This window comes from Toxorhynchites rutilus, chromosome 3 (genome assembly GCF_029784135.1).
Source record: "Toxorhynchites rutilus septentrionalis strain SRP chromosome 3, ASM2978413v1, whole genome shotgun sequence".
Taxonomy (NCBI): Eukaryota; Metazoa; Arthropoda; class Insecta; order Diptera; family Culicidae; genus Toxorhynchites; species Toxorhynchites rutilus.
In genome coordinates this window covers 184,007,163-184,033,740 of record NC_073746.1, presented here as the reverse complement: position 1 = coordinate 184,033,740, position 26,578 = coordinate 184,007,163, and the positions used below count along the sequence as shown (strand labels likewise).

The following is a 26,578-nucleotide window of genomic DNA, read 5'->3' as shown; positions in this document are numbered from 1 at the left end:
ATGAAGAAAACAACTATATAAATAAAAATGAATCGCCAAATGTGTTGGTAAGTGCAAAACTCGAGAAAGGATTAGTCCAATTTGCGCTGTCTCCATTTTGTATCAAATCTGTATCAAATATGTATTCCATGTAACGGAGAAACATATTATTTGCAAGTAACTGAAAAATCTTGAACGAAAATTGTGTCTGAAAATAATTTTACATTATAATGAGTTTTGGTAGAAGTACTAGGAAATTTATAGTAAAAGCAATTAGTAAAGGGTTAATTAGAAGACCAATTAATGAATAGTTCTGCGAATAGATTCATGAACGTTCGCTTAGTAAGAAAACGTGAATGTTTGAAAGTATGTATACGAAGTGTGACGGGTCAGCTAGTAAATAAAAAAAATGGATTTTGGTAGATGACCGGACACTGATTATTTTGCAGGGTACACATAATTTATTAGATTTATCATCTGATCAGATGTTGTTCACATCCACATTCAGCATAATACAATGTTATTCTACAAGAAGTCATATTGAGATATGATAATGGTATTTATTCTGCGCAGCGAGTTACGTGAGATCACTCACGTCACTTTTATTATTCTATAGTGAAAAGAAAACGCTCCTAAATTGTGAAATGTTTGAAAGCAAACCAAGAGTATTGGTTCAGGTTATTTTTCCAGAAAAAATAACTTTCCATCGCCTATCAACCAAAATTCTTTATAGTGGAATAAAAACGTTTAACTCTGCTTCTCTAACACCTTGTTGCTCGCAATTTTTGAGCATCGCTTTGCTGACATTAAAATGTAACAAGGACATTTCCGCTTTTTTAGTATGTGATAAATGTCTCACTCACCCAGAAATAAATTTCTCACTGAGTGAGTGAAGTCATCTCACCTCATTTGCCGCGCTTAATAAACTTCAATATTCAGAACTACAAGAAGCATGATAACATCAATATATATCAGCAATATTGGATTACTACAGCATTGCTATGCAAGATCTTCACTACGTGATAATAACTGCAAAATATTCACTGGTTCTTGGCTTCTTCTTTGTCGTTTTCATTTTCCTTTGCCATTAGCAACAATTGAAGCACCAGTAAAGCCTCTATTTTGTCCAGAGGATCCATGACACCTCGTTGTAACCACTTTGGTATTGTGGTGCGTGCGTGGCTGAATCCCAGCTTGTTCAAGATGTAGTCGATGCCGTACGGTTCAATAGATTTGCCTGCCCATGATAACAATCTGGAAAAAGATAAGTTACAACAATCGCATCAAACCGCTATGTCGACATGTATCGAGTCACGTATTTTACCTCACGGTTGGTTCCAAATGCCACGTCTTACAGCTGAAATTTCGCCAATCAGTTCGCAAAAGTAACTCTACGTCCGGTTTGTCAGACTTTTCCTCCGTTCGATTCCTAGAACCGGAGGTGCCCGCTTCCGGTATGTTTACGGCACTTCCATTGGCGAACGATTGGTTCGAGTCTTGTAATGAAGCAGATTCTGAGCCCTTGGACATCGACTTATTCGATGGGGTCGGCGATGGGCAGGTATTTGTTGTCCGATGGATTGGCGAGGAAGCTCGTGCACTGGTTAGCGTTCCGAGCTTGAAGTAAAAAAAATAACATTAGAGTGGGGAGTTTCGTTTTTATATTCCTAGCACTCACCACCCTGTCTTTTTCCCTCAGGTAAGATGTAATCAAATCGTGCAAGAAGAAGAACGCATCAGCATCCACTGTGACAAATATGTGGTCTTCAAATTCGGTTATGAAACTGCACTCAACAAGTGGTTTATCTTCTGCAAATTACAGTTTTATTATATGGTGCAAACGGTTCATATTGATAAAAAAAAACTCACTGGTAACATCCGGTGTAGTAACTCCTTGCAAATGTTCAGTTTTAAAATGCAATTGTAAGCTGGGTAAAGCGAAAATCACCTCACGGTTATGATTTGGATCCTGCAATTTTGGATGCGTTGATGTACCAGCACTGACTCCCCTGGACCGTTCAAAAGAATTAGTGTGATGCTCTTTATCTCTCTCCAAAACCGGAAAACGATCGACGGCTGTGTGTCAGAGAATTGAAAAATTACAATCATTCATAAATCACGAGAAAGGGTCTGGCCGGGTATGGAAGTAAAAAGTGCTCCCAAACCAAATCATCCGCTCTATGAAAAATAATGTATAGGGTACTAAATAAGAAATATTGACTATTTTTTTGAACTCCTATGAGGTTCAACAAAAAATGTATGGTAAAAAACGTACTTTTCAATTTTTTGCACGCCATTCTAAATAGCTTCGAGATAAAAATTTGAAAAAATACTGTGCAAGTGCATCTGGTGTATCGAGAAATATTATCAAAAAAATATTTTATCAATCATTTAGGTACTAAAAAAATCTTGAAATATAATTTTTTTTGTGGGATTTAGAGATGCACTACTACTCTAATTCGTATTTAAATTTGATTTTGCACCTTTTCTTGATATGTGCGATTTTTTTGAGAATTTTACCAGTGTTGCGCGGTACAAAACAACTATTTCTAAATTTTGATTTTTCATAGATCTCAGACCCATTACAGGTTTTGTTTATATTTAAATATGTATATTCATTTGTTTGTTTATATATATTATTTGTGTTGATATTGGCGATCTTTTTTCAGAATTTCCATTCTTTGTGATTTTCTAGCATTTTTTAAATTTTCGTAAAATCTATTATTGTACTGTATTCGTGTATTCGTAAAAAGAACCCCAAATCTTATCACCAGCGCTATGAAAAGTACTTTTGCGAATTAGAAAATTAGATAATTTGTCTGAATCACTGTATGGTTCACTATAAGAGTTATGGCTAAAAATGTAGTTTTTTTTTCACGACACTCTCAACAGCTTGGAAAAGAAAATATAGACTCATAGTACCTTACTATGATCAAATTACAATCGAAAAGTCATTTTTTTGGCATTTCGATTTTTTTATACGAAATTGGATAGTTCTATAAATAGAACAGATGTTTATGTGTTTATAAAAATAAAAAAATGCAGACGGTGAAAATTAGGAAAACATTTTAAAATAAATGATTCACTGCAAACTGCTGTCACTTCTCCTCAGTCTTTTGCCAAAGATGCGGAAGCTTTGTTGGGAGATGCTCATGCAGTCCGGGCTTGACTTCAAGTGGATACCCCCTATCAGTGACTTTTTTGGTCAGTTTGTGGAATATAATTAGGTATTATTTTTATTACAAATTTTGTTACATTCGTCCATGTTTAGGAGTTATATGACATTTGGTAATTGAAATGATTATTGTCACACAATTTTCACCGTTGTCCTATCACAATTGGAAATATTCTATGTTTCGATTTCACAACTCTATATTCACTAAATTTGTAACACATTCATCCAAATTTATACCGTAAATTTTGTGTTTTTAAATAACATACTTTATTTATCATCTAAATACAAAACATGTCCCTTTTGAATCAATAAACTTTTTCCAAAGCAAAATCCATTTTTATAGCCGTATTCAAGAATTGCCGTAAAATAGTACCTTCAATACTTGATACCAGGGCACGGCATTTTCATAGTAAACTGAGGATAGTCGGCTGACTAACCGACTGACTATATCCGTAGTCAGTTAGTAATGGCTTTTGGCTTCTTCACGCAGTTTCTCCGCCAAAACGACTGAACAGTCAGCCGGCGTTTAGTCGCTATCTCCCTCTACCGACTCGATTATATCATTTCATTCTTCCCAGTCAAATTGTCCTCATTGCATTTTGAAGTGACTTCCTCCAAAACGAATTCGTTCCTCTCTCTCTTTCCCATGTATCTTTATGCATGCATCGATGTTTGAGTTCACCGTGGTTTGACAAACGCTACAGGTGAGCTAGATTTTTTGTATCGTACACGAGAATTACTCACACGTATAAAATAGCGTGTTGTGTGTGAGCTATTTTGCACGCCTAATACTAACTAATACTAACGCGAGGACCTTTATAGATTGCTTGATAAATGTCTAAGTTCGTTGGTTTGAGTTCACAATGAGTAAAAAATAAACCGTCCATTGATGGGGAAACTGCTTTTTTGCATCAAGAGTCAAGCTTTCGTTCTTCTTTATATGGACGTACAATAAGATTGCATACGGGGGTACAAAATTAGTGTCAGGGAGAAATGGAAATGTGGATTGAAGTCAGTTGAATGAAGAGGCAGATTTGTATTCATTAGTCGAGTCAGTTAAAATAATCACTGACTGGACTAGTTCACCAGTCATCCTCGCTAGTCAACGCTAGTCAATTCATTTTCTAGTCAAGTAATTTTTTTTTGGTGGTGACTGCCGAAGCAGCTCTAGTCGAAGCGGAGCTACTGGGAGTAGAGTCGGTCTTCATTTTTCACCGTCGAAGATTTCGGGCCCTGCTTGATACACTATGAAAAATCATGAATTAAAAAAAACAAATACGAACAGAGCAGCACTATGTCTCAAAACTTAATTTAATAATTCCAAACCTTCAAATTACGAAAAAATTGTACCGCAAAACCATCGAAAATTCTGAAAAAAAACACATCAAAAAAAGGTACATCTAAACGAAAATTATGTTTTAATACGTTGAGTGCCACTTTGAATAATGTGACGGTAGCGTAATGGACATTAAAATATTTTAGTCCAGTTTTATTTTTCAATTTTCATTTTTAGTAAATCTATCATTTTAAATTCTATCACATTAAGTTCATGTCGAACTTTATAAATTAAACATCATTTAACCATATCTTTCATTGTTGCCATGTTCTCGAAAAAAAAACCTTGGCTTGGGGAACAACTGGAAGTATTGCTCCCAATAACGATTTCTTCCGTTGCTCTTGAATGCCTCTCGGAGCATTTTGCCGCTTCATGTTGCCATCCAACGAAAAGTGACCAGCTGCAAGCAATTCTTGTTGTTTCTTAGATAGCAGAACACAATGAATTAGTTGTTTACTGTCGACAACATAAGAATAGCCTATATCATACCGACCTTTTGCTATTTCCTGCGTCCACAACCTCGGACTCCATCGGATTATCAGAAGACGCTTTAGAATTCTAGTTGAAAATCTGATTCAGATGGTCATCCGTTGTAACATCCAGCGCAGACGGACGGGCGTCATCACCTTCCACTTCGTTATTAACACTCGCGTACGACACTTTCAGAAAGGCTAATGCACTCATTTCTGGATTGGAATAACGAACGAATTCTCAAACGAATAAACTTTAACAGAACTTCTATTCGCTACAACGGTTGGTCGATGAAAGAGGTAGAATTCTGGTTTGGTACATGCTTCATAATATTTGCTGTAATAATTAATGGTGCCCAAGAAAATAACGTCTATATTAAAATGCCGTTCTGCGCATAGTTCTCACATGTTACTTTTTCGAAAAAATTCATTTTTTTCACAAAATGATGTTTCTATGCATAATTTTTCGGAAAAATTCAAAAAACGTATTGTTTATTCCCAGTATTTAAAAAAACAACACGAAGTTCAATTATCACATGTTGACATTCTATGCATAAGAGTCCCACAATGAATTTCATTAAACAATAGCTTACTGCTTATAGAAAACCCGGCGTATTGTTAAACTGGAATGCTTCAAGCTTCTGGTAGACAAAAACAATAGAAAACTTTGATTGCGTTTTTCTCAGTTGCTAATTTTGCAACATGGGACAACTATACGTAGAACGGCAGTATAGGGATTCAAAAAAATTACTTAATTTTTCTAATTTGATTTTCTAATTTTTCCATCACAAGATGGCGCCATATATATTTTTTTCCAAAACCCCATCAATATGGGTATCAAATAGAAGGGCTCGACTAGTAGAATTTATGAAAAATGCAAATCCATGGCCGCGGCCGTTATGGCGGGTTACATATTTTCCCAGAATCCCATCAATATGAATATCAAATGAAAGAGCTTAACTAGTAGAACAAGTTATTTTTGAAAAATGAAAATCCAAAATGGTCGCCAACCCAAAATGGCGCCATATTGTTTTTCAAAGCCCCACCAATATGGGTATCAAATGAAAGTGCTAGACTGGTAGAACACAGTAGATAATGAAAAATCCAAATCCAAGATGACCGCAGTTCCCAAATAAACAATTACTTTCTAATGATTTCATTCATCTACCCTGTTTGCATGTATGTTTGTTCGAATTTGTAGGGTTGTCCCACATTAATTAAAATTTGACCTCGTTCCTGATTACTGATTGGTCTGAAATTTGGAACATACCTTTAATTCTACTGTCATTATAAAACTGCGTATTCCATGATCTTGAAAAATTCAATTTTGCCGCCGCCAAAAAATGGCTGAATGGTTTGACTTGGAGAATACACTACATTATGAACAACATAAATTCGAAAAGGTCACCGCCACTAAATGGTCGACTATGTATTTTTTGCAAAGAATATATAGACGAACATTTAGTGGCGGCGACCTTTTTGAATTTATGTTGTTTATTATGTTTTGTGTTCTCTAAGTCAAGCCATTCAGCTAATTTTTAGCAACAGCCAAATTGAATTTTTCAAGATCATGGAATACACAGTTTTTTAATGACAGTAGAACGAAAGGTATGTTCCAAATTTTAGACCAATCAGTATACGTCAGAATACACAGTTTTATAATGACAGTAAAATTGAAGGTGAAATTTCAGATCAATCAGTCAACAGGAACGGGGTAAATTTTCTATAAATGTGGGACAATCCTACAAACATTCAAACATACATACAATACAAACAGGTCAAGCTGAATGAAACCATTTGAAAAGTAATTCGTTATTTGGGAACTACGTCCATCTTGGATTTGGATTTTGCATGATCTATTGTGTTCTACCATTCGAGCACTTTCATTTGATATCCACATTGATGAAGCTTTGAAAAAAAATGGCGCCATTTTGTGGTGGCGACCATTTTGGATTTGGATTTTTCATAAATAACTGTTTTCTGCTAGTCAAGCCCTTTTATTTGATACTCATATTAATTATTCAACATGGAATTATTATCCAAATTATTCAAAATTTCCGAAATAAAATACTCCGGATAATAGAGTTTAAAATTCCGGATAATCGAGTCCGACCTGTATTCCAACAAAAATTTTCAATATTTCAAGATTTTTTTTAGTACTTAAATTTTTGATGATTTTGATACACCATAGTAGGATACACTCTCAGTATTTTTTCAAATTTTTATCTAGTGAATAAATAGAGTAAATAGAGTGAAAAACATTGGAAAGTTCGTTTTTACCATAGATCCTATATTGAACCTCTTAGGAGTTCAAAAAAATAGTCGAAATTTCTTATTTAGTAACCTATACAATATTTTCCACAGAGCGGGTGATTTGGTTCGGGGGCATTTTTTACTTCCATACCCGGCCAGGCCCTTCGAAGCTGTTTACCATCGATTTCGCTATTTGCAAACGCGTAATGGAACCACTCATGGAGCGTTTTGAATTGAGGCGGAAAGATGACATTCCTCGTCATTCGAACAACGGTCGCGTTGGAATGGTGTTGTGATGGTTGTTGAGTATTCATTCCTAGTCCGAACGTTAATGACTGGACGACATGAATCTCTTCGGTCAGTTCAACATGTTGAGCTTCGGTAGCAAAGTTGATACATGGTTCTTTCAAACTGAACAACGCCCATGATTTAGATTTAAAATTGATTCCGTGGAAACAGGCCAGCGAAATATTTTTACCCCGTAGCTCCATCGTACCTCCGAGCACTGAGCCTACATTCGACAGTGGCACTCCTAGCGTTGTAAGCCACAATCCTTTGGTTTGCTTGAATGGGCGCTGCCAATGGCGATGATGTCGGGTGTCATGTGCATTCAGTTCCCGCTCGTAAGCTGACGACGGATCCGAAGCGGTCGAATATTTTTTTGCAGATTGTTTCCTTTTCATGTTACCACGATTGTTGGCTAGCCGCGGCTCTAAATTGGAAAATACTCGCTTGGAGGACTTGAACTGTTGCGAGAAAAACTCTTCCAATTTATAAAACATCTTTAAAATGTCAGCCGTGGTTGATTTGGATATCATCATTTGAAGTTGATCCCAAGATAGGTCTCCATGTATCAAAATTATCGCCGGATATTTTGTGGGCTGACCATTGTTGAAATCGCCTTCTTTGGAAAATTTCCATTGATCCCGAAGTTGAGCACTCAAAGAACTAATTCTGGTCATAAGCACACTTGTCCCCATGTAATCAAACTTGAGCTCTAAAGCAAGTAACTTGATTCCAACCTGATGATCGGGTTCGCTACCAGGATCTTCTTTTATGTGAATGAATGTATCTATTTTGCTTAACTCGATCGTTCCTCCCACAATACCTCCTTTTGCGTCTAGCGATGAACCTCCCAAACCTACACCAATATACATATTTTTATGGCCAGTGCTTCCGATGCTAAGTCGCCCGTCGCTCCTGAATGCTTTCGTTAGCCAAACGATGTTCCCCATAACATTTCCCATATTCATTTGAACGTTCAGTTTGGTGAAATTCACAGCGAATAATACTAGCGTTTCCCATGACGTAATTTGGTTCACGTCCGATGGTGAAGTATTTGAGTCCATGCTGGATGATTTCTGATCTTTCAACTTTGCCGCTGTGGATGAAGAGCTTATACTTCCTGTACTCAATTTTGGAATGTCATCTTCTAAGCTCAGCTTGAGTTTATCTCTATTCAGTGCTTCTCTTGGGAGCTCTGCATCGGCGGCAGCCTTCATGCTAACGTTTTCCACCACACTCTCCAAATCACACATGCTCACCTGTGGCACGCTTAAATCTCCTAGGAACAATCTCCTTACAATGCTCCTGCGGTACCATGCCTTAGGGAAAGCTAAAATTTCTGTTAGACGCCTCATGTCATATTTGAACGATGCCGAACCAATGTCCACTATGGTCGAGAATCGAATCACTGCTTTCGATTGGTCAGACATCTTCCTAGTGATACCTGTTTCATAGTTGATTTTCTTCGAACGGGTAATGTGAAACTTGACAAACTCTACGTTTATGCTAAGAGAATCCTTCCGTTCGCTGTCTGCCAACGGACTGAACTGATGTGTTTCCTTGAGGTTTGTTTTCTTGCCACCGTACGGATGGAATATATAAACGTTAAAGTCTGCTAAACATCCCGTTACGCTTAGACCTCCTGCTGATTTGGCTTCACCTTCACCCACACCAATACTCGTGGAATCTTCCTCCTGGCGATTTGAGCTGAAAATTATGTCCAAACTCGGAAGTTGGAGCATGCACTCAACTCTGGAAACCGGCAAACAGGAAAACCGGAACGTCGACGGTTGCATGTGGAAGTACACCACAACATCCACAGGAAAACTGGCATAGACAGCATAGTTATTCTCGAGCATTTGTAAATTCACTGGATTAGATGGAACAGAGATAATTTTCGATGGAATGGGTTCCAGAGTCTGCTCTAAAAATTCTAAAATGTGCGGTGATATGATCGTTTCCTCGGGAATACTCTGCAGTGTCATCCAGGCGAACAATGTCGCACGCTTCAATCCATGCTTGCGTGTAACTCCGAACGGATCGTTTGTACTGAGCCGTGGTGAGACACCTTCATCGATAATTTTCGATTGATACTGCAGCTTGACATCCAATCCGGGAATGTGGAAAATAGTCAAATCTACCAATGCCGTGTACGGAGAATTGTATTTAAGCCTGGACTTTTCCTTGTTTCTTCTCGGAGGAATGGGACTTCCCCAATCGGTTCCAATACTCCTTTCGCGTCTGTGATGGCGTATCGTACTGCTCACACTAGTTGTCATCTTTTCATCCGCTATATCTTTAGTGTGCAGTACACATTTTCCAGAATTCACCAGCACTTTTATGTCCAATTCAAAATCAATATTAGGCTCCTGTTGCTTCTGGGGATGGTTGGGGCTCTTTTTCCTCAGCTCCACCTGTTCACCATCAATTTCCAACAAATGGGGCACATCCGATGTCATCGAAGATGAATCATACCTGGCCCAGTCGAACCCAGACTCAGAGAAAGCAATATCGGAATCTGCACTTGGCAATGACGATTGACGCATGGCTTCCGTGAAAGTAACACGATTGGTTTGTGACATCTTCGTCCTCAAAGAGGCGCTCCTCGACGGGCCTGAGTTGGGAGATTCCTGCAAACTGTTCAACAATCCATCGTTTGTACCCATGTCTAACACAGTGCACCCATCAGCAGACTCCACCAGATCTTCTCTCGTTGGAGACGAAGCAATGAAGGAACGTGAACGGTTGGCGGACTTCAGCATTGGTTTCCGTACCACTGGTCGCTTCCATTTCTGAAAAAAAGTAAAAAAAATCTAAGTCAAAATTGAAAATAAATGAGTTTATCAGTTATCTTACACCATATTATTTAAAACTAAATGTATTCAAAGTAATTTTCACGATATCGTCAAAAATGAACCATGGTGGCTATAATTTCAACATTATATGGAATTCTTTAGTGTTAATTATGAAAGTAGCCTGAGTTAAAAAAAATAAAAAAAATATGATCTATATAGATATAAAAAAGGAAGTTATGTCTGACTGTCTTTCTGTCATACAAATGAAACACAAATTTCTGCATAACTCGAGAACTAATCGAGAAAAATGGAACCAAAATCGGCAACTTGAGGTTTTAGGAGGCAAGAAATAGTGGTTCGACACTCCTTTCCAAATTTATTAGTAAATATAGTAATTATAGTAATTAGTAATTTATAGTAAAAGGAAATTGTAAAGGATCAATTAGAAGATCAATCAATGAACAGTTCCGCGATTGGACACATGAACGTTCGCTTGGTACGAAAACGTGAATGTTTGAAAGAACTGATAGCAAAAAATCCATTTTGAGCCGGACGAAGTTTGCCGGGTCAGCTAGCATAATATGATATGATTCCCGGAAAAATCGAAAGTAATTAATAACAATAGAAATAACCGCAGAGAAGTAAGCGTTATGTCACACATTCATTCTTCATTCATTGTTTTTAAGAGCTTTGAATTTTGCAGTTCATTCGCCTCTTTCTCTCTCTCTCCTCTCTCCAGAATCTTATGTCAAGGATTACAGAGTTACAGATATTTAGTAGATTTTTTTTTTGTAAAGTATATAATTATAAATTATTCAAAAACCGTAAAAAGTGTATGACATTTATTGTCGTCGTCATAGTATCACGAACCACAATACTAATAATGCATAGTTGTGGAAATGCCTAAAAAAGAACAAGTGGAAGTTATTTCGCTGGTTCAGATCAATCATGGAGAGCAACTACGAAGTAGACTGTACACCCAAACTCAAGCTAAAACTCAAGAAGTTTGAAGAGTCTAACTGTAGTGAAATTATTGCTTTTATTACTTTTAGTTAAATTTTAGATTTATAGGCAATGGAGGTTTCGAAAAAAGCCAGAAAGGCAACCGAGTTCTCATCTACTGTGGTTTTGAATACCTACATTTTCAAACAAGAAATGGAATAGATACATGGAGGTGTCGTGAAAATCGAGAAACGAAGTGCCATTCCCTTATGAAGACAAGAAACAACAACATTATACAAGAGCCAAGTAGTCACTGTCATGATGCCGGTCCTTAAAAAGCTGAAGCAAACAGCGCTGAAAGAAGAATGATTGACTGAAATAAGTGCAATCGCCTGCAATGTTGCTGGAGCGACATTGTCAAAACTAAGCAAGGATGCAATTGCTTATCTGCCAAAGCAATCTTACCTTGCTAGAGCTCTTCGAAATCCTCGGAGCAGTGAAACACTTGTCGAATTCACCCACGGTAGATTCTGCAATTCCAGAGAAATACGAGGTTCAAATCGAGTTTTGCTATTAGGAGATTTATTGGGCCAATTAAGTCAAGTCATACTATTCGGCGACGAAACGTTTGACAAAGCCAACTCTATATTGTTCATGTTAAAGTACTGCTGACGAAAAAAAAATGAACTATTATACTTGGAGATGTTGAATATTTTGAAAAAAGGTTGGCTCCGAATATGGCTCCTTAGAAGATACTTCTAGATTTCAAAAAAGCTTGTATGAATGCTGCTAGATTGATTTTCTCAAAAGCCGAAATCAATGTGTTCAAAAAGTATCGCGAATTTTATGTTTTTTTATATTTATTTATTCATGAATATCTATTTTCTTCCCTTCAAAGTAATCCCCATGAGATATTATACACCTGTGACAACGTTTTTTTCAATTTGCGAAGCAAAAAATCTTTTTTTTTTCGTTGCCATCTTTCTCGTCAATCTCGTCAATCGTAGCGTAGAATCGTCCTTTCATGGGAACGAGAAAAAGTCACAGGGGGACAGATCTGGGGAATATGGTGGCTGCGGCATCATTAGATGCACCACACCCCGGCAATCGAAGAAAACTGTAAGCAAAACTCTCACATTCGACCGAACTTGGTGCGCTTTTTTCGGTCTAGGTTCGTGCGGCAGCTTCCATTGATATGATTGAACTTTGGTTTCCACGTCATAACCATAAACCCACGATTCGTCACCAGTTATAACCCTCTGGAGCAAATTTGGGTCGTCGCGGACAGAGTCCAACAGCTCATTAACAATGTTCATACGATGCTGTTCTTGGTCGAAATTGAGCAATTTTGGGACGAATTTCGCGACGACCCGTTTCATTCCAAAATCATTGATAAAAATCGAATGGCACGAGCCAATCGATATGTCTAGGTCCTCAGCAACTTCTCTGACGGTGATTCGACGATTGGCCAATACCACTTTCTTCACTTCATCAATTTTTTCGTCTGTGTTGAAGTGCTCGGGCGTCCAGCACGCTCTTCGTCGTTCACATCTTCTCGGCCTTCTGAGAACATTTTGTACCACCGATAGACGTTGCTTCGGTCCAAGGTAGCTTCTCCGTATGCCACAGTCAACATTCGGAATGCATACGCGCACTTTATTTCGTTTTTCACACAAAATTTGATAAAGGTTCTTTGATCCTGAACAGTGAGGGACAATGCCAACGCAGCACTAAAATCGAAGGAACCGCAAAACACCTGAAGTAAAAATTGATATCACTTGAGCGTAAATCACTTGTGCGAATGAACACTAGAGAGAAGAACACTTGCTTAAAAACAATTCCGTAAAGTCGCTTGAGAGTAAAATAGTCACTTATCAAATATCTCGGGAATGTCAAAAAAGTGGTTTTTAACTATCCCCACTAGGCGAAGATGGCTCTCCTAGTCCTTGTGTGAAAAAGCAAAATTTTTCACTTACCGACAACCAAATGGTACCTTCCTCCTGTAGTGAATATTGTCTGCCAGTGGTAGGGAAGTGGGGGGATGAGGGGGGAATTCCAAGCAGTGGAAGGGAGCCACGAGGTCTTGAGGGAAAATCCATCACGCTAGCGGGCACCGTCGACCGCGAAGCCACCAGGTAGCAGTGAAGCGGGAAAAAAACCTTCCTTACTCTCTCCTCGACCGGGTTGATGAGAAAAGTTACACTAGCAAAAGCGTCAACCACCAGGAAACGATGCCGTTCGGGAAGAAGACGCCGAAAGCTGAATGGAAAACAGCGTGAAACGAAAGGAGCAGTGAGAACTGCCGGTATAGTTGAGGATTGACTTCGATGAGGTTACCTTTTTTTTCTCGTCTCGACCGACTGAAAAAGACAAAAGTATATATTACCGCTTGAGAGCTTCGAAAAAAAACTCGCATTCGGTAGTGTAAGGAGAAAACTTTATCGTTACTCTTTCCAACACGATAGGATATGACCTTTCGGTTTGATGTCATAAGCGCGACGATGAATGTTGTATCTTCTACATTTCTCTCATATATGCATCGCGCTTCGATACAAGGAGATGCAACGCTGGTCGGGGTGTGGTTGAATGTTGTATCTTCTTCTTCTTTTTTGGCTTAAGAGGCTTTTCAGTTTTCAGTTCTCTTATATATGCATCACGATTCGATGCAACGTGATTCTCTGAGCGGCGCAAAATGGGCATAGCAACAACATTCCCATAAGCCATGCAATGTAAGCTTGCTCTCGAATTGAATGGAAAGGAGGAATGCTGCTTGTTGCATTAGAAAGCGTGTACGAGTTAAATCGACCTCTTTCATCGTTACATTGTTCACTTGTTTTACTATTTCCACTATGCACTGCGTGTCATAACTATAGAACCACTCCATTTTTCTGAGTTTTCAGAAATATTTAAGAAGTCGGTTGAATTGAAGTACATAGTGTACAATACAATAACTGTCTTCATTTATAATACTGGCTATTTGTACTTTATTGTTGTGTTCAGGTGCAAAATTTTCAGAAAACTAAAATTCCAGAGTTTCATAACTATAGAACCAGATAGAAAAACTCTCACTCCTCAACAAAATCAACGTGAATTTCACATGAATAAGTTTCTAATTCGTAGGACATCTTTAGTTCTCAATCAGTTCAAATAACCCTTTCGGGGTGGTTTCTACCAAGCTACGCCATGTTATAGTGTGTATATTGTTCTACGCAGAGGATACTGCTCGTTGAAGCTTTTCAAATGACTCATACTGCTTGTAAGCTGCATCTACTATTCGAACGATCATTCATCATAAGTTCTTGATAAAGTTTCAATTTGATAAACAAGCTGAACAGTCCACAATCTGAAGCCCCTATTCATTAAACCATGCCATGATTTTCCGGATTTTATGACTTGATGCCAAATAACACATCACTGTTTTTGACGCAAACCCCCTATATTGAAAAGTTCGACGTAGTCGTACGTCAAAAGGTCGCGTAATATAAAAATATTTTTTGATTTATGTAAATGCAATTCATTAAATATCTCAGAAGCAGAAATATATGACTTAGACCACTTTCATAATTATGGACCCATATAAAAACGTAATTAACTATACCTGTAGCATGTCCCTTCGGACATATTTAAAGCAAATACTCTGTAGTTCCTGCAGCCTTCTTTCTTCATATTCAATCGTTTTTATGGAAGCTCCAAGTGTTCGCAAATCATTCACAGTCTTCGTTTGCTCGGCTATTTCATTTTCCATCAGTAAGGATCTCTTCTTTGGATCTATCGTAGTGTCAAATAGAAATGATGGGAGAGAATCAACCGACTTTCTACCCTTCAGCCCGAATTCGCACGAAGCACGATTTCCTTCCAATTGATCCGCATCATCACTGTCCTGGGTGTCAGAAGAAATCGGTTCCTCGTCTTCCGAACCAGTTAACATGGTGAGTGTGTGACCCAATGCGGATAATTGTTTGCCAATATTTACATCGAGATGAATATCGACGCCCTCCATCTGCCATTTCACGTTGAGGAACCACTTTGCATTGTCCGGAGGTTTTGCAGCCACTGTTCGCGAGCAGACTTCATAGGTTCCCTCGGAAACGACACACAAGTTCATAATGTTGGCATCATTCATGTTAGGTTTCCATTCATCCAACGACGAGTCAAAGTCGTCAGCGAAACGGAGACAAAGTCCAAAAAACTTTCCTTTCGACACCAATGAGCCACAACTACACGCTGAAATTATTGTGTTCTCCAATGTAATAACTACTGCTCCTTTCTGTTCGAAATCACCAACCGAACGATTGCCCCAGTGTTGTGAGGGTTGATTCAGTGGCAAACAAATTCCCATATCCTCTACCGTTAATTGTAGGTACAGCGTCGACAGATTGGTGGTTGCCAAATGGTTGCTAAGTTTCTCAAATGGAACCTTTTCGAACACTTGTTGAGTTGCCATTAGAACTTCTTTGTTTAAATTAGCGCGTTTCTCGGTCCAATACTCGTAAGCGTTTTTATAATTCAGCCAAACAAGGATTGCCTTATCAACGGCAATCGGTTGAACGTACATTAATGGCCGCTTCAACGTTATCAAAACTAGTTCCTTATCATCATTCATCATCTCATCCTGGAACGCGTTTCTCAAACCGATTGTCGTGTTGAAAAATGCATATTGTTGGAATTCAGGTTCGGCTTCGTCGAATATTACATTCTTTATTATTTGACCGAGAGATAGATTGAGATCAATCTGTGCTTTCCCGAATAACTTGGTATTTGATCCATCAGCCAAATTCTTCACACGATTGGATAAATGCAAATCCAGCTGTCCCGTCTCGAACCTCACTGCCGAGTTGCAGGGAGTAGTAGCTGTCAGCTGAATTCTTTTCACTTTTATGTTCAAAGAAAACAAAATCCTCTTAATATGCGATCCACTATCGTCATTGTCCTCCAGCCAGATTGGAACAGGTTTCTCCCCTCCATAGACTTTCTGAACAACTTCGTTTACTTCTTTCATAAACACTTTCTGCACAAATACTAAATGGTTCAACAAGTCGGTTGAAAGACATCGCTCAAACACTCCAATTTCTGCTGAAGCTGCCAAGTAACCACCCCGCTTGAGTACCACCCCATCTATGGGTGCCTCCTCAGATCCACTCTCAGGTATATATTCGGCACTGACATGAACCGGTGGCAAGGCGATGCATGCTTCGGATGGCAAGTTGGTTTCGGTTGTTTGCACTTTTGTAGTGAAACTGAGAGAATGGTTTGGCAAGTCTATTGTGAATTTTGCTTTGTTTCCGGTTACTCCTGTGGAAGTGACATGATCCATCTTGTATTGTGCTTGTAACGATGGCAGAAGGGCTGCTGTCACCGATAGGCTTTGCAGAATTATATTGAATTGCATAACAAGTGGCTGTAATAGACCGCTGTGTTTGTTCATGGCAGCTTTGGCTGCCGTTGTACTCTGTTTACGTGCATTCGGAATCTTGTCGTTGGTCTCTCTTTGAGGATGTAACGGAGATTCTGGCTCTTCATTTTGGCGAGTCAATCTGGCCGAGCTTCTTGTGACGCGTAGCTCCTGGAGAGTCGAAGAAATTTGTTTAGAACCACGGGTCATCATTCCATGCAACGCTACGGGATGTTGAGGGATGTCAATGTTTACGATACCAATCGAAAGCAACCCGTTGTTTTTGTCCTTCCCTTTGCGAGTGATGCTCGAGTACAGCGTTTGACTTTTGCCGATGGTGACCTTCACGACAGTCCTAGGGAAAAGGATGTTTGTCAAATTATATTGTTTTAGTGCTAAGAAGGACAGAATACGTACTGTTGATTGGGGGGTACACCTTCCAGTAACATAATCATGGCTCGTCCGACTTGACCAGTCAAAGAGCATTCCAACGAGGCCGGGCGAGATTTTTTACGCCATGTGGTGCTACTATGAAGTGCTGTGATTTCTGCCTCCAACTTCAAGCCGCTCAGAGTGGCAAGTAATCTCGTTCGATGAATTTTTGCAACACCAAATACAACCAGTCTGGTTCTTTCTTGCGCCACAACATTCAGGTCCTTTGGTAGAGGCGTGCCTGATCTACCGTCTTCGTAATCACGATTAGCGTGCTTATTATCTTGGAGCAGATTGTACTTTCGCGCCTTAATTTGTCCCACGACATCAGGTGATAATGATACCCTTTAATAATTTCGAGATACTGGGTGTTACACAAAGCAAGAGTCGTGACAATACTAATCAACGTACCTGTGCGCAATGGTTTTTGCTTCTGGCATCGCTGAATAAAGGTCCAATAGATGATAGATTGTTTTCCAGCATTTTGGTGTGTCAAGGATACTATGGATCGGTCCGGTGAATGTTGATCGATCGAAAGGTGCTGTGAAATCTGCAATGTTAGAAGGAATATTTATGAATGCAAATAATTATTTCAAGAAGAGTATTTTTTCACAAAACGTGGAGTTTAGAGATTTGTGCTAGAGTTTTTTAAATTTTCTATTTCATAGAATTTCAGTCTCTTTAAATTGGTTCGTCTCAGTAAAAACGACAATGAAGCCGCTATATGGAATCACAGAAAGTTTTTACAAAATACATTACACTTAATTTTACATAGAATTTAACACAGATTAAACACATTTTGTTTTCTTCATTTTCAAAATCAAAAACACTTTTTGCGCTTGTTGTTCCCCATGGATTATTCGAATTGTTGTTGTTGGTCACATGGCAAGGATGGCAATGGGATGAGGACTTGCGCCGTGAGAATATGCCATGAAATTCCTGTTCCTCTTGATTATAGAGTATCTTGGAGGATGATCAATTATTGATCTGTCAAATTTTGTAAAATCATATCATCTTTCAAGTAACAAAATAATTTTTCAACTCTTGACTGACCGTTACTCAGAACGTCCCGTACACTCCCGCTAATTCCATACATGTTTCTTCTTTTTCCTCGTCATTCTGGCAGACGCACACACATGAATTGCTCGACGAAGTCGTGGATGTTGTAGTGGTCGCAGATTTGGTAAAAAGGTGCCCTGTTCATACCGTGTGAAACCAAATACTGCACTGTGCTCAGTTTGAATAGTACGTACTGCTTCCTAATTGCCTCGATATCTTCGAATCTTCGAACCAACAGCGGCTTTGTTGGCGGGATCGTAGCTGCCACGTAGATTCCGGCAACTTTAACCGAGAAGACCTGGTAGATGTCGACCTTGCTGGAAACTAGTCTGTTATTTCTTTCTGTGGCAGACCTACCGAGCTCGCTTCAGCTCGGAAGTTATTCTTGAAACCGTTTAATACTCGAACGTCAGGGAACCTCCAATCATTCACCCCAAACCAGTGTTGCTATCGTGGGGAAATTGGAGCGTGACAACATGTGGTGTTACTAAACATAGTCAGATGTGTTCCCACCCTACCGCTGGTTTTTGCAAGAAAACGTGCCGTTTTAGTTATGATCGTTGAGTCGAAATCGAAAGAGAGTTTCCTGCTTCAGCGCATACAGGTACTCCTGTCGTGGATGGCAGTAAACCCGAGACAGTCTACTCGGAGTTTCTCTTCGGTCAACCTTGTCAGTTTAAGGCCATAAATGAGGCGGCTGTTGATGATCGCTTTGGCCATCCGTACACTATCTTCCTGGTGCTTCAATGAGGTTTGGACATTGTTTTAGGCAAGTTTAACCGGTGTGTCCCTGGTGTCTGAGAGTTTAAACCCTTTTTCAGATGTATACTGGCTGATAGCTGCCTGCATCCTGATGTGTGGGATTTTGTGCGTGTCTGCTACCACCACCAGAAGAATGTCGTCCGCGTAGACGAATACGAAAACTCCCCTTGGCAGGACATGGGACAATCAGAACCAGAGTGACGCTAAGAACGGATCTTTGAGATAGCCCAGTCTTCTCGTGAAAACTTCTGGAGCTAGTTTTTCCTATTTTGACTTCGATGGTTCGACTAGTTCGACTTGACTTCGATGGTTCGACTTCATATACATTAGGGTGGCAATGCATGTATGGAAAAAAAAAATCCAAAACCGACCATGTACATTTTGTTTTTTGGCCCATAAAAATGACCTGTGCAAAATTTCAACTCAACCGGACATGTTTTAGGGGTGCCTCGAAGCACTCAAAATTTTGTTTTTGAAGTCTCGACGTTTCATGCGAATTGAAGACATTTGGCATCGAAATATTTTTTTTTGAAAACCCCAATTTCGTGTACCTTTGGAAATTTTCGGGGGTCTAAAAATAAAAAATTTGAGCGTTTTGAGGCATCCCTAAATCATGTCCGATTGAGCTGAAATTTTGCTGAGCTCATTTTTTTGGGGCCTATAAACAAAATGTACATTTTTTGAAATTCGATGATGAATTTTTTTCCATACAGAAGGCTTTTTGACCAACATTTTTTTTCGAGATGTGGGGTCTCCTCTTCCCATTTAATGCGTTGACCCAACCCCGAAGGACTAGTTCTCATTTATTCGATTTCAGGTTAGTTTTAGTTTGTATCCAAAATACCAAAATACCGTCGATGACGCCTATCGTCTGGTGTTTGCATTTCCCAGTTGCGGTGGTGAGCATTGAAGTGGACTAGAATGATTTTGGGGTCCTACAGGCCATCTAGCCTCAAGTGGCTTCTGTTTAAATTCGGGGATCCTACCACATGGCAGGTGAATACAGACGATGATCTGCGGAATAAGAACTTCGTTGAATTCTATGTCGGAGCAGGAGATAACCAAGCTAGAGTTTTCTGGTGATACACTTCTCCTTTCCTTTGATGCAGTTTGACGGATATGAAGTAGATTTGGTCGATTGGGATGATATAGGGGTATTCATCAAGGAGAGACTGGAATGAGCAACTTATGTTGTCCCGTATATTTCAGTCAGTGTTTGGATATCGATCAATATCGAATGATACACAATGTGTCATGCAAGTAACCTCTCACGAATATATAACCAAACATGAGTGGATCATTCAGATACTTGTATGAATGACAGTAATCACTTGTGTTACACTAAATGATTAAACAAAGAGAGGAACGGAGACTGTTGATTGCATATCTGATCTGCACCAAACATCGCGCACCATTTTCGAAGTCAGCATACAAGTTTGAACCGCATATCTTCTTCTTCTTGAATGGCGTTAACGTTCCCTGTGGAACTTTTGCCGTCTCAACGTATGTATTAACTAGCGTCATTTATTAATACTTAGTTGAGGTTTCTTAAGCCAAATAACACGCCTTGAATGTATTCCGAGGGGCAAGCTCTTGAATACGCGTGACCACAGTGCAAGTCGAAGGAAATTTCTCTGACGAAAAATCCCCCGGCCAGAACGGGAATCAAACCCGAACGCCCGGCATGATAATGTGAGACGCTAACCACTCGGCCACGGGTGCACAAGAATCGCATATATCGTCCCGTTCTACTATAGCGAAAACCACTGCACAGAGTGCAGAGCGACAAATGATATAAGAAAAATTACGTCATCATTCATATAATCTTACTACCCTTCCCTGAGCCTCTTTCTAGCTGAATAATCATATAGTTTGCACTCTCTGAGACTTATGAATCAGGATCTGCTACATTAGTTGAATATGAATCATTCGCTTTGCGTAGTCCGTATGATCCTACTGTTTCATGATGCATGGAGAGGTTCGATATGTATATGTTAGAGGCAAAGAAGAAAATAAGCTTTCTGCACCGAAACCGTACATGATGGTTTTGGTTTGTTGGCTCGTATGGGGAAATGATTTCTGTAAGATCATATTTGAACGCGTGAAAGAAAATATTACTCTGCAGCAGAAGGAGATACTTAAACCCAAGTTATTATTGCCCCAAATAAAGTACTGAAATCAGTGTTTGTCAATTGATCCTTTCACTGAATAGTTCGCAATAATAAGTGTGAGCCAATACAAGAAAACCATTCTGCGGTCATGAGGCTGCGAATCCTCCAATTCCATCCAAATTGTCGAGAAATGCAATATTTCAGACGTTTGTGATCAACTTCTCTCTTCCTTTCGCTCAGGTAAACATCCCCTCTTCCGTTTCCACCATTCTGTCTTTATATATCGTTCCTCTAGTCCGCTTACTGTCCAAACACTTGTACCTTGTACCATAGACTCGTCTTGCATCCGACAGCTTTATGTGCACCTTTCAAAAGGGCATAATCACTAATACTCTCTTCTTCTTTTATTCTTTCTTAGTTTTTGAGAGGCTTTAAACTTTGCAGTTCATTCGCCTCTAAAGATACTCTCACAAAACCGTTGCGGCGCATCATCTCCTTCGAGCCTCCGCAGCAAATGAGGAACCATACAACAGTGACTTTGGAACCGTACACACCCGCCCCGCCTTGTGTGTTTTATCTCATTCACATTCCATTATCGAAGCCCCGCGGCGGCCTGTCGTTGTAAAATCCGCGCGGGAGGGCCGTCCAGTGTGTTCTTACGCTTATCGAGCCCCCGCGGCGACCTGTCATTGCAAAATCCGCGCGGAAGATCCGTTCAGTGTGTTCTTACGCTAAGAGCATAAGCCGCACCGTTGCTTCCGCCAACACAGTTCTCAATCGATATGCGAATGAAGAAAGAGACGAATGGAAGGACGTTCTCATTACCGTCGTCGCAAACACCAATCATTCACGATATAATTAGCTCACCATGGATACCAGCCGAATCCATATATTCTGGTAACGTGGCGCATAAAAATTTCCCTCTAATCTTGCGGTGGTTTCCATCACATTTATGGCCCCGAACCCTGAGCGAGAGACCGGGGAAACCCGCTATGGCGGCGGCTAATCGTCTACATAATCACTGCTAGACACTACTTGAATGTTTTTGTTCACTCGCACTACGGAGGAAGCCCGAACTCTACGCGACGGCTTCTTCATCCACAAAACGCACAATACATACTTGTTTACTTGTTTCGGATGAAGTTAGAGCAACATTGGCTTTCCCATAGTTGCGGCGAATTGTTATATGGAATTGACGAAACAATGCTTCTTTGGCGACCACATTGACCTCCAGTGTTAAGAGTTCCGATAGAACATAAGCAAGAAGGAATTTTGTGAAACAATCGCGAATAGAGAAAACACGTCTGATTAGTTCGAGTTGGGACATTAACCCGGAGGTTATTCGTCCCTGAGCATTCAATATCTTGTTGAATAGGCTGGTTTTCTTCAGAAAACTGATCAATTTATTCTCGAAGGGTGGCGAAAGTACTAATTCCAGGGCTACTCCTCAATCTCACAGTACCGTCTAAACTCGCCAGTCTGTCGGCTTCCTCATTACCGATAATTCCAGAGTGACCTGGGATTCCGCAAAAAGTGAAAGTGGAAGCCTTCATATCTCTCGCCACATAGTGAAAGCTGAAAGCCTTCTTATCCCTCGCTACACAATTTGAGGAAATGTTGTGGGATTTTGAATGAAGGATTTCCGACTTCTACTTGATTTAGTAGATCTATTTTAGGAGGGGATTGGTTCCAGGGTCTAATTTTGGTTCTGGGTAAGGTAGCTATGGAAGGAAGGTTGAAGTTGGCCATGGAGTATAGTAGTTGGTTGGCTCTCAGTACCATCTTCGCGACCTTCGAGGCTAAGCCAATATGCAGCCTTCGTAACTACACAGACCGTCAAGTAGTGTTTGAACGGTAGCTAACCACACTCGGCCATTAATGTGGAAGTAGGGCTCATGATAAACACTCCAGAGGCACCTTGTTGTATAACGGACAAAGCTTCTTATCAACATGATGGATAGAAGCCAGAAGTTGACGATTTGCAAAATAGTTGTTCTATGGGCACAAGGAACTCTAGATGCAATCGTTTGGATTATTTAGAGGTGCTTATCCGAAGTACTCCTAACATAGGGGTAAACCCCAAGGATCTTGAGAGATCGAGTTGGCAGTTCTGAATCGTAAACGATTAGAATGAAAAATGTATCATGTTTCTCACCATATACTTGCACCTGAAAAATTTTACAGATATCAACAAATAAATAACGCTGCTTACCTCCGTAAGTGCTGGACAAACCACCCGTAATCGAGTTCTTAGCTTCTACCGAGGTTCTCGAAATGGAATCAACAAACGTCGCCGCCGGTGGGCTCGATTTGATCGGCGTTGTTACTGTGTCGTTGAGATTGGTGTAGCCCAGTTTTCCCTTCACAGACTTGCTGGTACTCCTCAATTTTTGAGCAAAACTATGGGGCCGGCTACGGGATCCAGGGGAAGGAGTCAAAGGTATTAGCGGTCCAAGACTTGGCATCTTCGATCGACTAACTGAATGCCGCAATTCGTGACGGAAAGAAATCTCCTCGTTGAACTTATCATATCGCTCGTCAGCGTAGTCGAAAATTGCGTTGTCGATATGAGCCATCAACGGCTCATTGAGTGAACCCATCAATGTCGGATCGTTGATTTCTGATGCTGGAAAATTGTGGGAATTATTGGTGCACCAAAAACATTAGATTCGACAAACATACCTAGGCTAGATTCGTCCTTCAATGGCGCGCTACGCTTTCCGTGCTCCGGATGATCTCTCATTTCATTTTGAGCATCCTTTACATTTTGATACATATTGGTGATTTGATGAAGTAATCGCAACAATGGCATGTTCACTTGCTGTGATAAATATCGTACATTCAAGCTGAAGTTTATCACTGTGCTGGTATGTTTCTTTAATTGCCCTCTGGATACATACAGCATGTTGTGTTTTGCGTCATCTGGGAATCCGTCAGTCATTTTAAGCAGTTCCAATTCGACTCCAACATGTTCACAAAGAAAAGCTGGTTGCTCAGATGGCATTATTAATGAAAACTTTCCATTCCCTTTCTTATTTATCTTGGATTTTGACTTTTTAGAGTCACCCCCTTCGCTCACGACGATATCAATACGCATTGTGTCGAAGCAGCATACGAGTGAAAGATTTGTACCCAGGCTATCCAGTGACGACACGTCCGAGTTCGAAATGCTATTGATCATTTGCTGAGGCATGACACCAAGGCAAGTTAACATTGGTTCGAAAATGAGGTGTGCATCAAGGATACGATTATTATCTTGCATGTACTTAATCGAATGAATTTCAGGACGATTTTTAGAAGTTGAAGGGAAACTCTAGAAAAAAAAACAGTTTGATTGTAAAATTTATCATAAGGCTGCCAAATGCACCAAAAGTACCTCATGTTTATCTCTGCTGTGGGTTTTCTTGGAGTTGCCATTCTGTTGTTTTGCCATCCACGAATAAAGATCTTCTTTTTGGTTTGGGGGTGGAGTCCAAGGTTTATCCATCGAATCCGACGAACTACATACAGAAGGCAGGGATCCTTCCTTCAACGCTCCATATTCAATCTGAGGATCATGTTTGTCGAAGATGATCGGGAACATTTGTATGCTTGCGCGTGATGGCGGTGCTGCTGGAGGTATGAAACTCTTTACCGAGGATTTCTTCCGTTGTTTATGGGAATTGTTAGTACTAGGGGAGGTGTTAAGCGAATCTCCGTGCTTAGTTATGTGGACTTGTACCGGTTCCTCAGGCACTTTTATTACTGTTAAGTACAAATATGGTAAACCGTAAGCAATCGAAAAAATTTGAAATTCAAATAAAATATAATGAAATTTTATATCCAGGACCAACAAATATAGTAACAAATCAGACCACAGCACGGACACAAAACAAAGACAAACAATACGTATAATATACAACAAAACCTCCTCAACGAAGAAGCAATGAATCAATTTTGAATGAGAGTAATTGTGGTTACCGTGATGCTGATGAGCAGTCGTTGTTTCACGTTGATGATTCGGTATACTTTGGCTCAATAGCATTGTATGCTCGTTCTCTTCGTCGCCCAAAGGGTGATTTTCAACGATACCCACCGGACCATTTTCTGCATCAATATCATCCGTATCTTCTGCATCCTGTGCATGAAAATAAAAAAAAGCAAAAGTGGTATTTTGGCGACAAATGTAGCATGATGAGGAGAGCTCGAATAGGTGTGATGATGCATCCTGAATATTGGGACATGTATAGCTAAGTTCATTAGTATAACCGGCTGATAAAGCCGAGTGCAAGGGTCAAAGATAAAACCGGGTACAAGCTGACATCCATTACCTTCCTCGAAGGTGCCAGGTACATTCCAAAGAACCAGGCTTGATAGATTCATTAAACTCATTGAAGTGAAGAATGTAAGTTAGGGCGATATGAATACGAAGCCGTTAACGATACATGCAGGTACGAGAGCACCCCTATAGTTCTTCTTACTGCGTTATTGCAGTGCCCTGACACAGTGGGCTGTATGTATGAGCTAAAGCCTAATCCAAATCTAAATCAAATGGTGAGCCTTCCCAAAAGGAAGGGAAAATATTCGTGCCATGCACGAATGTCTTGTGAAAGAAGTTCGAACACCAGGACCATTTTGGTACTGAAATCAAGGAAGAGTCTCTGTTTCGTCTTCATCGAAATAGATAATTCGTTTTCCAGCCACACCCATTGGAGGCCACGAATAACCAGTGCGCGACTCGCACATTCATGATGTTTCCATTCAACGACAAACGATGGCATCGGTTGCTTTGGTAAAACGAAGCAGAAAAAACAACAGCAGAGAAAACTAGCGGTATCAGTAACAAAAACAACAGAAGTAACATAACGATTAGTCATCCTTTCACTGGTTGACCGAACAGCGCATCAGATCAAAACCCGAACACGAAGGGAAAGGTCGAAACGTGAAAGTGTACACGAGAACCCGATAGAAAATAAAAACAAAGGAAAATATTTGGGACATGAAACTGCAAGTCTCTCAACTTTCTTTTCTTACGAGTATCCGATTTCTTTCGGAAATCTTGAGAGCCAGAGCGAAGGCCAGAACAGGCAGGAGGCGTGCTGACACATACGAAGTGGAAAAACTTTTATCGTGATGGGAAGATGCAGAAACGGTTGATTGATTGGTAGTTAATCAACGAGAGAATGTGTTAATTGGGTGTGAGACCACTTCTTCAACATAAGGTAACACCAATGACAATAAAAAATGCTACATGCAGCAAGAGCGCGCCGTGAAGTTGCCGGCCTAGAATAGCACTTCGGGCCTTGGTCCCTGTCCCTGTCGTAAGGCGACTAATCGGATGACAACGCGAGTAGGGGCGCGGTAAAGTCTATGGAGATAGCACGGGGGAAATACCGTGAACAGCAGGAACCAAAGGAGGGCTAAGCACATCAGAATCGACGCTAGTAACATACTGATTACGACGAACGACGAACACAAGAGTAATTGTGACGGAGTGCGCGTTATGATGGATGGTACTACCAAATCTGAAAACGTCTCGACTGGTAAACGGATACTGGTGAGGGGCGTGCATGCAATGCCTGATCGTGGACTGAAAAGATTAACACTG

General features: G+C 40.0%; 1 protein-coding gene across 2 annotated transcripts in view; it reads right to left on the bottom strand.

Moving 5' to 3' along the window:
• Positions 1–401: 401 nt before the first annotated feature.
• LOC129779710 (bridge-like lipid transfer protein family member 1) overlaps positions 402–26,578 on the bottom strand; it is a 52,321-nt gene continuing 26,144 nt past the window's right edge. For both annotated transcript variants that reach the window (XM_055787338.1, XM_055787339.1), the window contains 12 exons: positions 24,952–25,108; positions 24,368–24,735; positions 23,674–24,304; positions 23,204–23,617; positions 17,471–17,609; positions 17,045–17,404; positions 14,834–16,982; positions 7,392–10,290; positions 1,849–2,055; positions 1,658–1,788; positions 1,304–1,596; positions 402–1,233 (listed from right to left, as the gene is read on the bottom strand). In XM_055787338.1, the coding sequence (XP_055643313.1) occupies positions 1,020–1,233; positions 1,304–1,596; positions 1,658–1,788; positions 1,849–2,055; positions 7,392–10,290; positions 14,834–16,982; positions 17,045–17,404; positions 17,471–17,609; positions 23,204–23,617; positions 23,674–24,304; positions 24,368–24,735; positions 24,952–25,108 (7,962 nt within the window). In that variant the 3' untranslated portion in view covers positions 402–1,019. The remainder of the gene's footprint in view (positions 1,234–1,303; positions 1,597–1,657; positions 1,789–1,848; positions 2,056–7,391; positions 10,291–14,833; positions 16,983–17,044; positions 17,405–17,470; positions 17,610–23,203; positions 23,618–23,673; positions 24,305–24,367; positions 24,736–24,951; positions 25,109–26,578) is intronic.